Here is a 13,101-nt window from a genome sequence, read left to right as displayed (position 1 = left end):
TCTTACTCTCATTCATAGCTATACCATCTTCCTAATATTGGTTATAGATAGTTTGATCTGCGTAAATTTCATTCTCATGGCATATGATAAAGAAGAGGATTAGATAAAGGTGTTTAAAACTTCTTGCGTTTGTGGTTATTACAAAAGTATAAACATTATTCAAAAGTACATAGTATTTTGTTATCTACTTACTCCCACAGCTAGCTCCTGATCCATTGTGATCATAGGTACCTGTTTCAAGGATTGGTAAGTCAGGTACACGGTAATAGAAAAGAAATAAAACTGAATTGCTGATAATAGTGTGTAGGTTACCTGATTAAAATATATAATGAAAGTATTCTTTTTATGGGTCCAAGTGTGCATTATCCGGTAACAAAGTTAGTCGGGTGACCTACGCGCTCTATCAAACCCACTGCAGTCAACCCCATGCAGCCAGCCAAACCCAGCAGTGCCTGTGGGCAACCAACTCCCTGTCACGCAAGGCCAAAGGAGGTATATGCAAGATGTTGGCCACAGGCTCTGACTTGCGCTCAGGCCCTGCACCCTACAGATAGGGGCAGCCGGCACACTCATTACACTAGGCCTTCAATTGTTTGCGGCAAGTCACTACAGACACTCAGGCCTGCCCCCCCCTCCTTTTTTCCACATTTTTCAGATCCTGCAATACTTTTGCATGAGGCAGCACAGCACCTGCGCTCCTGTGGACATTTTTGGGGAGACTAAGGGAAGGTGCTGGCTCCTGTGGGCCATTTGCGGATTTTTGGGAAAAATTTCCGGAAAGGACCCCCACCGCACAAAGTCCAGGGGGTCAGAGCACCACTACCCTGCTGCCTTATACTTTTTTTTGTTTTGTTTAATTTGCAGGAGACACAGGGACGGAGCCCCGTGCCCTGAAATGGTGGATGCAACTTTCTCGTCATGTTGAGACCGGCCAATCAGAATTCTGGCAGGAGTTCACAGGAGCCTTTCGTTCCAGTGGAAGCGAGGTGGCCGCTTGGAAAAAAGCCCCTTCAGTCAATCAGATTGCTCTATTATTTGAAGTTGCATGATAGTATGACTCGTGCAACCACACACAAACCAAACCATCCAGATATTCAAAGCTTTGAGCCTTCATTTCTCAGTAATACTGAACAGTTTTACACCAAATCATGCTTTCTAGATCAAGATTTTGGCCAAATTTGGTGTAATGAGTTCAGCCGTTTTCGCAGTTTCGTTATTCAGTTTTCCTACGGAAAACTGCATAGGAAAATTACATTTAGGGACATCTATTTTTATTTCGGGTGCCGCTTGCCGAACACCCCAAAACTTTCCTGGAAGGAGCTGAGGTGGATGAACAGTTTTTGAGAAATGTTTTTTGGAGATTTGCCAAACAGCGACAAAGTTATTAGCAAACCAAACAAGCATTGGCATAGCCAATAGGTCTCGCTTTTGGGACCTTATAAGTGTTTAGCCATGCAACAGTTGATGTTGTTGCACCAAGGAAATTATGCTGGATAACTGAACACTTATAAGGTCCCAAAAGTGAGACCTATTGGCTATGCTAGCCTTAAGATTCTTACTGTTAATCTTACCGTTCACAAGTGCCTGAACATTCTTAAAAATGACACAAAACGGAAGCATACGGAAAATCTAAAAATAACATTAGGTTAAAGAAGCAGTGTCGACATAAATCAATCAATGGGGCACATATGCCTTCCAAATATGTACACTTTCGGATTGGCAACACCAGAAGAGGTATAATGTGGATGCATACCGAAGTGCAAGCAGAGCACTGAAAAAAGCATGGTCTTCTTGTTAGCTATTGACGATATAAGAGAAAATCTGTTCCAATCTTCTTTAATTTCAATATATGCATTTATGTTGTGTCTTCTTAGTAGAATAGTTCAACTGAGGAAAAATATTGTGAAGTAAATCTGGACGAGCATGGGAACGCAAAGTACATTCCTAAATACCCAAGTTGATATACATTATGCTGTAACGGGAGAGAGTGTGAGAGAGAGAGAGAGAGTGCGCATGTGTGTGAGTGCGCGCGTGTGTGTGTGGGTGTGTGTGTGTGTGTGTGTGTGTGAGACGTATTAATTAGCATCGAAAGGTTACATTCTAGGAAACAATTATTAATATAAATCAATGTATCGTTTATTATTGATATATATTCTTTAGTGTCAGTTTTATAAAGGTTCAATTACAACTAGATACTACGAAATGCATTAAAAAAACAATTCAATGTGATCAAGGACAATTACAGGATTCACAATTCTCAAGGGCACAGTCAGTGAACGGCGAGTATTGTGTGTATGAAGAAGTGACAGCAGTTACTGTCCAGGAGGCATATAATAACATAAAGTGTAGAAGATATTCATCGGTTCATGCAGGCTATTCCATTTTTTTTACAAACATGCAATGTTCCGAAAGACGCACACAACAATGAAACCACTGGAGTGAGATTTGAGCGGTTGGCAAGAGGAAAGTAGAAATCGGGGACTCAGTGCTTTGGTCCGCCAAAAGGTGCCCCTGAACCAGTGCAATGTGGGTCCAAATCTATGTAAATGAGCTACAAGCTACTGGGATGCAGGGGTTTAGAGTCTGAAGGTCAGTCCTGCCGACCACCACAGCAGACAGAGGCCAGAAGCAACTGAGAAAGAGGAGACACACAGGTAAGGATGAAGGATACCATGACAGCTCAGTGGGGGCGAATAATAGTTTTCTCTATGTCCCTTCGTCCCGTAGGACAGTGTTCAGGCAGCTCACAGTCGCCGCTCACTCACCTCCTCACTTTAGGTACTCTAGGAAGAGGCGGCTGCAAGAAAACACAAGGGTACCTAACGACTGCCGTACAGTAGGCTGTGCCATCATGGAAACATGAGAGAGACTGCCAAGAGCGTGTGAGCGGGAGACTATAGCCAGAGAGGAAAGACACTCGTAGACAAAGAAGATGGACTACCATGTAAAGCAGGAGACTGCAGGAAGTTGGAGAGAGAAGACACCAGAAGACGATACCCATGTACTCAAGCAAAATAGTTACTGTAAGGAGGCTACTACAGGGGAACACCTTAACAAATGAAACAGAAACGATAACATTGCAAATGGGAACCTTCAAAACACGGTTTTGTCCACAAGCTGCTGGACACGAGTAAAACAAGCATTGGCCGCACGACCGTGAAAGGAACACGGCCGTGCGGCCGTAAAAGCAAAAGTGATCGCGATCAAGCGAAAGTGATCGCGATCGCGGGAATATGCTCTGTGGCAGGGGCGGGGCGGAGCGAGGCGCTTGGGAGAGGAATGCACACAACGGCAAAAGCATCCTGGCAAGTGGTGTGCGATGTGCGTGCACCATGACGAGAGAGAAAAGCTATATGGCACCTCTGCTCGTCATGGTGTGCGTAACCGCACGCTCTATGCCTGCCAAAAGCGAGTGGTAGCACTTTGAAAACCCACACACTAAATGTCTCGCGAGCAGCGCATGCGAGACCTAAAAATGCTCATCTTGTGGTAAGTAGGTCCTAACTATATAACTACACAACGGCGACCATCAGTGTGAATTGATAAATTGTGTTGAGTCACTAGCTCTGAGGTAGTCACCAGAGATACTTCTGACTAATGAGATCATGCTCAGAGCAAAGCTCTTTTCCAGTACCAGAATATCACACTGGTCGGTTAAATGTCTCCCCAGAGCTTACTGTATCAGATCTGCACTTATCGAGGTGAAGGGAATAGTAATGAACATGATCCAGAGCTTTTTAATGTATATGCCAGAAACCTGAGGAGGCATTGTGCAAACCATGTTTGTTCTCCTACCAAACAATAACTTACATTGGTGACAGGCAATCCAAACAGTCGTTCTCGGCTATTGTAAAGCTGTGCAGTCTGCTGTGCATCCTTCAGCTGCTTATAGACCCGTCTCACCTCATTAGCAATCTCATGGGCACGATTAACATCAGTGTGTCCTGAGAAACCACCAACCACTATCTGAAAACACAAAAGGCAGAATTGGCTAGGGAAGAGTTAGAAAGTAAAGCTTGTCAGCAAATAGGATGGCTAAAAAAAGGAATGCTTCCATTTCTGACAACTATAAAAAATGAATCAACCATAGTTCAAATTATTTTGGCTAGCCTATACCACATCATCACAAACTAATAAAATAGGCACCTTGGATGTAAAACTGACTACTATTATACCTGGTGACAAAACTTACTTGTCATCATAACTTCAACAAAGGTAAGCAACTTTTTCTTCTAATTGATATTTTGCCTGCAGATTCTTCTTTTCCTTTATTCTTTTGATAGAATCCAAAGGTTTTGTCAGACTTTGAAGGGTAGGAACTCAGGCATTCCACATTTTACAAATCCATATAAGGCATAGGAAAGAGTTCATAGACTTGACACAAAAATGTCATCCTATATTAATATTATTATAGACAGGTAATATTATACGGGTAGACAGTCATTTTTAGCTTGTGGTAGAGCTTAAAGAGTGAAGGTGGTGTTTAGCCAGATTCTATGTGCAGTAAACAAGACTTCTCCTGAGGTGGAACAACTGTCACTTGAGCAGGAGTGGAGCAAATGAACAAGTTACTTACCTTCGGTAACGCTTTTTCTGGTGAATACAGTATCTGCCGGTGGATTCCTCACCTTATGAATATCCCCTGCGCCAGCATTCCGCTGAAACTTTTTCTTAGCTCTCCACGCCAACGAGGTCGTCACACTTCCATGGCTCAGCTCACGACTCCGTATGACGTTACTGGAGCCATAAGAGAGCCTCGTCGGCGTGATGACATCAGTTCCATCCATTTTTTCCCTGCCTCCGAGGCGAACAGGTGGACTGACAACAAATTCAAAGTATATACAGTACACAATATTCAAATACACATAGTGTAAAATCAAAAGGAAAACCAAAGGGTAAAAGCAATTCCTATAACCGACACAATTGCAAATAGAAGAACCAAATGCAAAACAAACATGGTATACAATGCCACCTTCAAGGTATACAAGGGTGGACATCGGGCAAGAGGGTGGGTCAGTGAGGAATCCACAGGCAGATACTGTATCCACCAGAAACAGCGTTACCGAAGGTAGGTAACTTGTTCTTCTGATGGATACATCTGCCTGTGGATTCCTCACCTTATGAATAGATTCCCACAGCAGTCCCACTCCCAGAGGAGGGTGTCCAACCTTTTATAGCAAAAAGTCCTGTAGGACAGGGGGCGCAAAGTGGCTCTCCCTCCTCATTTCGGAGTCCAAGCAATAATGCTTTGCGAAAGTGTGGTGGGACGCCCAAGACACTGCCTCACAAATATCCACAATAGTAACACCTCTGGCCAAAGCAGAAGTTGTTGACTTGGCTCTGGTAGAATAAGCTCTAATACCTTCAGGAGGCTCCTTACCAGCCAGGGCGTAGCAGATCTTGATGGACAAGATGATCCATTTGGATAGAGTGCACTTGTGCATAGCCTTTCCCTTCATGCATCCAATGTAGCCCACAAAGACCTTATCATCTCTTTGGATCCAGGCCGTGAAATCTCTCCTCCTCCTTGGAAGGGTGAGGGGAGGATAAAATACAGGTAGAGTAATGGACTGTCCTTAATGGAAAGGAGTAACCACCTTATACAGAAAAGCAGCCCTGGTCCTGAGGACTATCCTTTCAGCATGTATGGTCAAAAATGGGGGCTTTGACCTGAGAGACTGAAGCTCACTCACCCTCCTAGCTGAGGTAATAGGCACAAGAAAGACCGTTTTAAAAGACAGGAGTCTCAAAGGATAACTATGTAAAGGTTCAAACAGGGAACCCATCAAAAAAGTCAAAAAAAGATTTAAATCCCATTGAGGAATAACAAAGGGGGAAGGCGGACACCTATTAGTAAGGCCTTTTATAAATCTCAAAGCAATGGGAGATTTAAACTGAGACAGCTGATCCGGCAAACAAAGAAACGCAGATAAAGCCAACAAATAGCCCTTAACAGTGGCCAGGCCACAGCACAACCCTGCTGAGCCAAGAAATGTGAAAACTGAAGAACATCTGACAAGTGGGCCTTTAAAGGTTCAATGGATCTCTCTCCACACCATTTAAGAAACTTAGACCACCTACAGTAGTAAATAGACTTAGTGGAGTGTCGCCTGGACGACAAAATAACATCCACCACATCCGGCGGGAGAGAGAAGGAACTGAGGTTGCCCTGTTCAATCTCCAGGCATGAAGGTGCAGGCTCTGGAGTTGGGGGTGAAGAACCTGCCCCTGCGACGGTGAGAGGAGGTCTGGCCTGAGAGGGAGACGGAGCGGACGGTGCGATGAGAGGTGAAGTAGATCTGTGTACCATGGGGCGCTAGGTGGCGCACGTCCTAAATGGCTGCACACCTGTGAGGCTCTGGCTACTTTGCAAAATAATCTGATATTTATCCTGGCTCTACCAAAAAAACTCTCTGTGCCGATGTTAGCCAGATCAGTAGACTGTCCGGCAACTCTGGGGCACAAATTGCAGCTCTCGCACTCCCAGAGATGACTCCAGTCCGGACTCCGAGCTGCAGGTGACCGAGGAGGTGAAGCTCCTGGTAACCCCGGGGATCCTACGTGGCGGCAGGCCCTCAGATGAGCAGCCTGTCACATGCTGTGATCATTATCTCTGTGGACTGTGGTGCACGCTTGGACCGGGAGGAGAGACACGGTGAGGTGGCTGGTGCATGGGGCGAGAGGTCTGGTGCTGGATGCGCGCCATTTCTCCTTTGCAACAGCGACAATGCGTCCATTCTGCATTTGCATCAGTTCGACTGGAGCTAGCACGGCAGCCACATCGAATGGACAAGGCACAGGAGCAGTTGGGAAGACTTTGATATCCCTGGGTATAAAAAACAGGAGGCAAGACAACAAACCCTTGGAGATCAGTTTGGGTTCAAGCAAAGTCCATTTCTTCTTCAGCAGGGGAAGAGGGTAGCAGGCAACACAGCAGAAAAGCAGTTCTTCCAGTGCAGCAGTCCAGCAGAGCGACAGTCCTTGTAGCAGTACAGCAGTCCTTTTTCCTAACAGAGTTTCTTTGCAGGTCCAGAAATGTTTAATTTGGTATGGTCAGAGACCTAGTTCTTATACCCAGTTGTACCTTTAAAGTGAGGGTGATTTCAAAGAAGGGTCTTCGAAGAGCACAGAGGTCTTTTCTTCCTAACTCTGGCTCCAGGTGCACAACAGGGGGGTAATCAACCCTTTGTGTGGGGATAGGACAATGCCAATTCAGGTGTGTCAGCTCCTCCGTCCCATCCTGCCCATGATGAGCCATCAGTATGCAGATGGGCACTCAGACACACTTACCCTTCCTTTATGTGTGGCTGTCTACAGGGAATGCAGAAAGTTAAGTTGTTGCCCACCCGAGATATATACTGGAGACAGGCTGAAGACACAAAGAGCTTAAAGGGCAGAGAAATGCTAACTTTCAAAAAGTGGCATTTCTAAAAAAGTAATGTTAAATACAATTTAACAGTAATGAGGATTTATCATTACTATTCCAGTGATATGAAACAATAAGGAATTACAGTTTAAAAGTCTAATAAGGAATTCACAATGTTAACCTATGAGAGTAGTAGGCCTCACAGTAGTAAAAAACAAATGTTGGTGTTTTTCACGGTATACAGCCGTTACAACGCATCTTTTACCACGCAATAATGTTACAACGCTACTTTTACAACGCAGGATCCTTTACAACGCATGACATTACATAGCAGATGCTATTACAACGCATGCCATTACAACGTAAGTATAGGTAAGTATATAATTATATTTTATATTTTATTTAACATTATTTAATTAATTTAATTAATATTAAAAAATAAATATATTAATTTATGTATTTTAATAAAATTAATTAAATATATTAATTTAAGTAATTTTAAAAAATAAGTATGAGTATAGGGTATTTTTAGGGTTCAGAGCTAGGTTTGGGTTATGAGGTACAGGGGTATTTTTAGGGTTCAGGGCTAGGATTGGGTAATGGGGTACAGGGGTATTTTTAGGGTTCAAGGCTAGGTTTGCGTTATGGGGTACAGGGGTATTTTTAGGGTTCTGGGCTAGGATTGGGTAATGGGGTACAGGGGTATTTTTAGGGTTCAGGGCTAGGTTTGGGTTATGGGGTACAGGGGTATTTTTAGGGTTCAGGGCTAGGTTTGGGTTATGGGGTACAGGGGTATTTTAAGTGTTCAGTTTTTTAAAAAACGATTTTAAATAAATTAGATTAATTAAATAAAATAAATTAAATTAAATTAATTACAATTTTTTAAAAAAAGATATACTTACCTATACTTATGTTGTAATGGCATGCGTTGTAATAGCATCTGCTATGTAATGACATGCGTTGTAAAGGCATGCGTTGTAAAGGATCCTGCGTTGTAAAAATAGCGTTGTAATGGTATGCGATGTAAAAGTATGCGTGGTAACGTCATACATCCGTTTTTCACTACTAGCACATACAAAACCTAAAAGTACAGTCCGACCTTTTACCTACACAGCACCATGCCCTATGGCTCCATTGGGCCTACTTTCGGGGTAACGTATGAGTGATAAAAGGGGAGTTTTAAGGCTTGGCACAGGGTTTTAAATGCCAAGCGGCAGTAAGCTGCATATACAGGCTCTGCAGTGGCAGGCCTGAGACATGTTCAAAGAGCTACGTGGGTGGGTGGCATAATCAGTACAGCAAGCCCCCTAGTAACATTTAATTGACAGGCCCTGGGCACAGGTAGTGCACTCTACTAGGAGCTTACAGTTAAGTTAAATAACCTAGTTGTGGATAAACCAATGATACCATGTTTAGGGGAGAAGCATATTCTCTTTAGCACTGGTTAGCAGTGGCAAAGTGCTCATAGTCCTAAGGCCAACAAAAAGAATCAGCAAAAAGAGGAGGTAAGCAGGCAAAATGTTTTAGGGGAGAACAACGTTATACTGTTTTAGTTGTATCCTGTTTATAACAGATCTGTGAGCAGAACCAATTAATCAACTGGCTTAACAGCACGTTCAAACTATACTTATTAGTTACATGTCTCAACTGAGTTCTCGATTAATATTTTAGCTGGCAGTGATTTCAGTCATACCACTAAGTACCCTTCACAAAGGGACTGCATGCTGGATAAACAGCAAACTTTTGCCATTTCTGTGACAACTTCACCCCAAGAATATAGATTTTCCAAACAGAATGAATAGCTATTAATGTTTATACCGGAAACTGGCTTATGTGTAATCAATGGGCATTTTCCCTCAGATATGAAAGTGCTGCAATGGACTGTACACAGTTTCAGCAGCTTCTGCTAACTAAGCTGTATCTGTATAAGCCCCTCACTTTGAGGTCTTATGAACAATTTTGAAGTTTAACTATACTTTCTAGTGTAAATCTAGCATTGTCTCACTATACAAAAAGGAACATAAAACACATCTGATAACTATAGGATTGATTTCGTTCTTAGCGACAGTAGAGACATCTTGGGTAGATCATTAGTATTTGCAAGACTAATTGTCATGCCTGCCGATCCACGGAAGACGTGGTTGGCAAAAGCATGGTTGGCGGAAGAGAGTGTGTCAGGAGAGCGCATGCGCAAGTCTCACGCATGCGCGATACCGCTATATAGTTCCCCCTTTCCGTTACTATGACGCTTTGCGTTCCCTCCGGGTTTCCTGCATCGCTTCCGGGTCACGGTGGTGGCGTTCGGGCTCCGTCGGATCTTCCCTTTGGCTCGGTGACATTCTTCGGTTCATAGCGCTCTCCTACTGCTGAGATAAGTACGAGGGCTGGTTTTTGTTTCTGGAGCCAACACTCGTAAGTGTTTTCTACCCCGTGTAGAAGTAACACGGGAGCTTATTTGTTTGCGGACACTCTTTGCAGAGCTTAGTGTTAGAGCTTTATTTACCTATTAGAGGTTTATCCCTTTGGTTTATCGGAGCATCAGAAAATAGAAATTGGAGCTCCTGAAGTGATTTATATATCTTCTTTTGATGAGACAAAACAGGTACTGGCGATACCTTAAAGATCTATACATGCATTAGACGGTATACAGGGTTACTGATAATATCCTTTATATTTGTAGGGAATTATTTACTTGATGTTGGAGTTACTTTTGTGGAGAACAGGGAGTCATTTTTCATAAGGCACTGGAAACATTAGGTACGCTTATTTACATGTTCCTATACATATAGTTAATCTGCGGACTCTCCCTTATTGATAACCAATGACCCCTATTTTATAGGAATATTCTTTTATATGGAATTAGTTACTTACCTGTACACTATAGTTCTCCAGTATTATCTTTCATAGATTCACATGCTTGTATCTTCCCCGTCGTCATGGTGGGAGTCTCACGGTAACAGAATGACCAAGCAGTATCATAGAGAAGAAAAACTGCATAGAAAATCCCCATAGGGACTGTATTATTTGGTAACCAGACCATTTCTTTGTTTGGTCCAAAAGCCAGCCAATCAGCATTGCTGCCCTGCCCTCACACTCCCCAGCAGAAGCTTCCTGCCTCAGATTTCCGTCCCCGAGTGAGAGACATGGATAAATACCGAGAAACAGGTTCTGCCTGAGAAACGGGGAGGCGGGCGGGCGCATGTGAATCTATGAAAGATAATACTGGAGAACTATAGTGTACAGGTATTTAACTAATTCCTTCTCCAGTATTACATCTTTCATAGATTCACATGCTTGTATCAGAGTAGTAAGCAGTGCTCACAACATTTGTAGCGTTTCCAGGACAGAACTCAGAAGGAAGCTCTGCCGCAAAGCAATGATATAACAATACATATCAATATATAAGCAATACGATAAATGCATGTTTAAATATAAGTCAAAGTATTGTATAGAAAAGCAATCATGCCATTAGATCATACCTTACTGAAATAGACGTTTCAGAACAGCTTGTCCCACTGCCGTGTCCTCCTTCCACGCAGTGTCTAGACAGTAGTGTCTTGTAAATGAATGCACGCTCTTCCACGTTTCTGCTCTGCAGATGTCAGACAGCGACACTCCTGCGAACAAGGCCATTGAATTTGCCATCTTTCTCGTGGAATGTGCATGCACCTTAGAACATAGCGGCTTTCCCGCTTTTTCATGACATTTCTGGATAGCTGAGGATATCCATCTGGCAATATTCAGTCTTGACAAAGGAAGGCCTTTCCTTTGTCCTTCGAATGCAATGAATAATTGCTTGGACTTGCGGAACGTTTTTGTCCGTTCAATGTAGAATTTTAGGCATCTGGAGATGTCTAGAGAGTGTAAGGCCCTTTCTGCTTCCGATGAGGGATTGCTGAAAAAAGTAGGCAAAATAATAGGCTCATTGAGGTGAAAAGACGTCGTCACCTTGGGAATAAAAGTAGGATTTGTTCTTAGTATAACCCTGTCCTGACGGAATTGTAAGAAGGGTTCCTCCACTGAAAAGGCCTGGATTTCGCTAACCCTCCTTGCTGATGTCAGTGCGAGCAGAAGGGCTGTTTTCCATGACAGGAACTGTAAGTCTGTTTTGTGTATGGGCTCGAAAGGCGGCCTCATAAGCTGCAATAGGACTGTATTGAGGTGCCACGGTACTGGTGGGCGCCGGATGGGTGGGAAAACTCGAAAAAGTCCTTTGATAAATTCTTTTATGATCCTGCAAGACCAGAGAGATGGTTCATTTGGCTTCCGCCTGAAGCGTGATATCGCTGCCAGGTGAACCTTGACCGAGGCATGTGAGAGACCTGCCTTAGAAAGTGACAGTAGGTAAGGTAAGACACCTTCTGGTTGTACCTCAAACGGATGCAAGTTTTGACTGCTGCACCAGTGGCAAAAGCGGGTCCATTTTGCTGCATATGTTTTGTTTGTAGATGTAGCTCTGGCTTGCGAAAGAATATGCTTGCATTCCTGCGGAATGGCTATATTTTGAAATTCCCGCTCGTGAGGTTCCATGCTGATAATTTTAGCGATTGCAGATCCGGGTGCAGAATCTGCCCTTCTTTCATGGAGATGAGGTTCTGAAATGTCGGAAGCTGGATTTTGTTGCCCTTCGACATTTGGAGTAGGTCTGAAAACCACGCTTGTCTTGGCCAGGCTGGTGCTATCAGTATGACATGGCAGGGTTCGAATCTCATCTTGCGCAGGATTTGCGGTATCACCGGAAATGGAGGGAAGGCGTAGGCAAATCTTCCTGTCCAGTCCATGAGAAATGCATTTCCCTTAGAACCTTGTTGATGGTACCTGGACACAAATTGGACACACTTTGAGTTGTTCTTTGTTGCGAACAAGTCTAATGTGGGGGTGCCCCACCTTTGAAACAAGTTGCGAACCTGAGTGTCGTGCAGTTCCCACTCGTGCGTCACCTTGGAAGTGCGGCTCAGGGCGTCCGCCCGTGTGTTGAGGACTCCCTGTATATGCTGGACCTGAATTGAGATGCCGTTGGATATCAGCCATTTCCAGATTCTTTGCGCCAATGTCGACAGCTGTTTGGATCTCGTTCCACCCTGTTTTATCAAGTAAAACATGGTCGTGGTGCTGTCCGTCTGGATAAGTACTGACGATTGGCGTATTCTGGGAAGGAATGCTTGAAGCCCCAGAAACACCGCTTTTAGCTCCAACATATTTATGTGAAGCTGAGCTTCCCAATCTGACCAAAGGCCCTGAATTTCTAGCTCCTGAAGATGCGCACCCCATCCTTTCAGCGAAGCGTCCGTTGTCATCACGAATTGGTGATCTTGAGGAATAAAGCTCAAGCCTTGGTCCAAGTTCTTTTGAACCTTCCACCATGACATGGCCACCTTCATACGGTTCGTGATGATAATGCGATCCTCGAAGGTTCCTTTGGATTGGACCCACTGCTCGTCTAGTTGTTCCTGCAAAGGTCTCATTCGAAGACGACAGTTTGGCACCAGTGGGATGCAGGATGATATCATCCCCAACATGGACTTGTACAGTCTCACGGAAGTGGACTTTTTTGTTTGCAGTGATGCCGTTAGCCCCATGATCTTTCTCCTTCGATCTTCGGAAGGATAGACTTTCCCTGCTCTGGTGCATATCCATGCCCCCAAGAACTGGATGCCTTGGGCCGGAGTCAGCGAGGATTTCTCCAAGTTGGTCCTCAGACCCAAGCGTTGGAACAGCCGAATGCAGCCCTGAAG

General features: G+C 44.0%; 1 protein-coding gene across 1 annotated transcript in view; it reads right to left on the bottom strand.

Moving 5' to 3' along the window:
* The window catches only part of DNAH1 (dynein axonemal heavy chain 1), an 822,394-nt gene that overhangs the window by 495,348 nt on the left and 313,945 nt on the right, over nt 1-13,101 (bottom strand). Inside the window, exon 18 of the mRNA XM_086939555.1 lies at nt 3,811-3,966. Within this exon, the coding sequence (XP_086795681.1) occupies nt 3,811-3,966 (156 nt within the window). The remainder of the gene's footprint in view (nt 1-3,810; nt 3,967-13,101) is intronic.

Source organism: Lissotriton vulgaris, chromosome 9 (genome assembly GCF_964263255.1).
Source record: "Lissotriton vulgaris chromosome 9, aLisVul1.2, whole genome shotgun sequence".
Taxonomy (NCBI): Eukaryota; Metazoa; Chordata; class Amphibia; order Caudata; family Salamandridae; genus Lissotriton; species Lissotriton vulgaris.
This window is presented reverse-complemented; position numbering and strand designations above follow the sequence as displayed.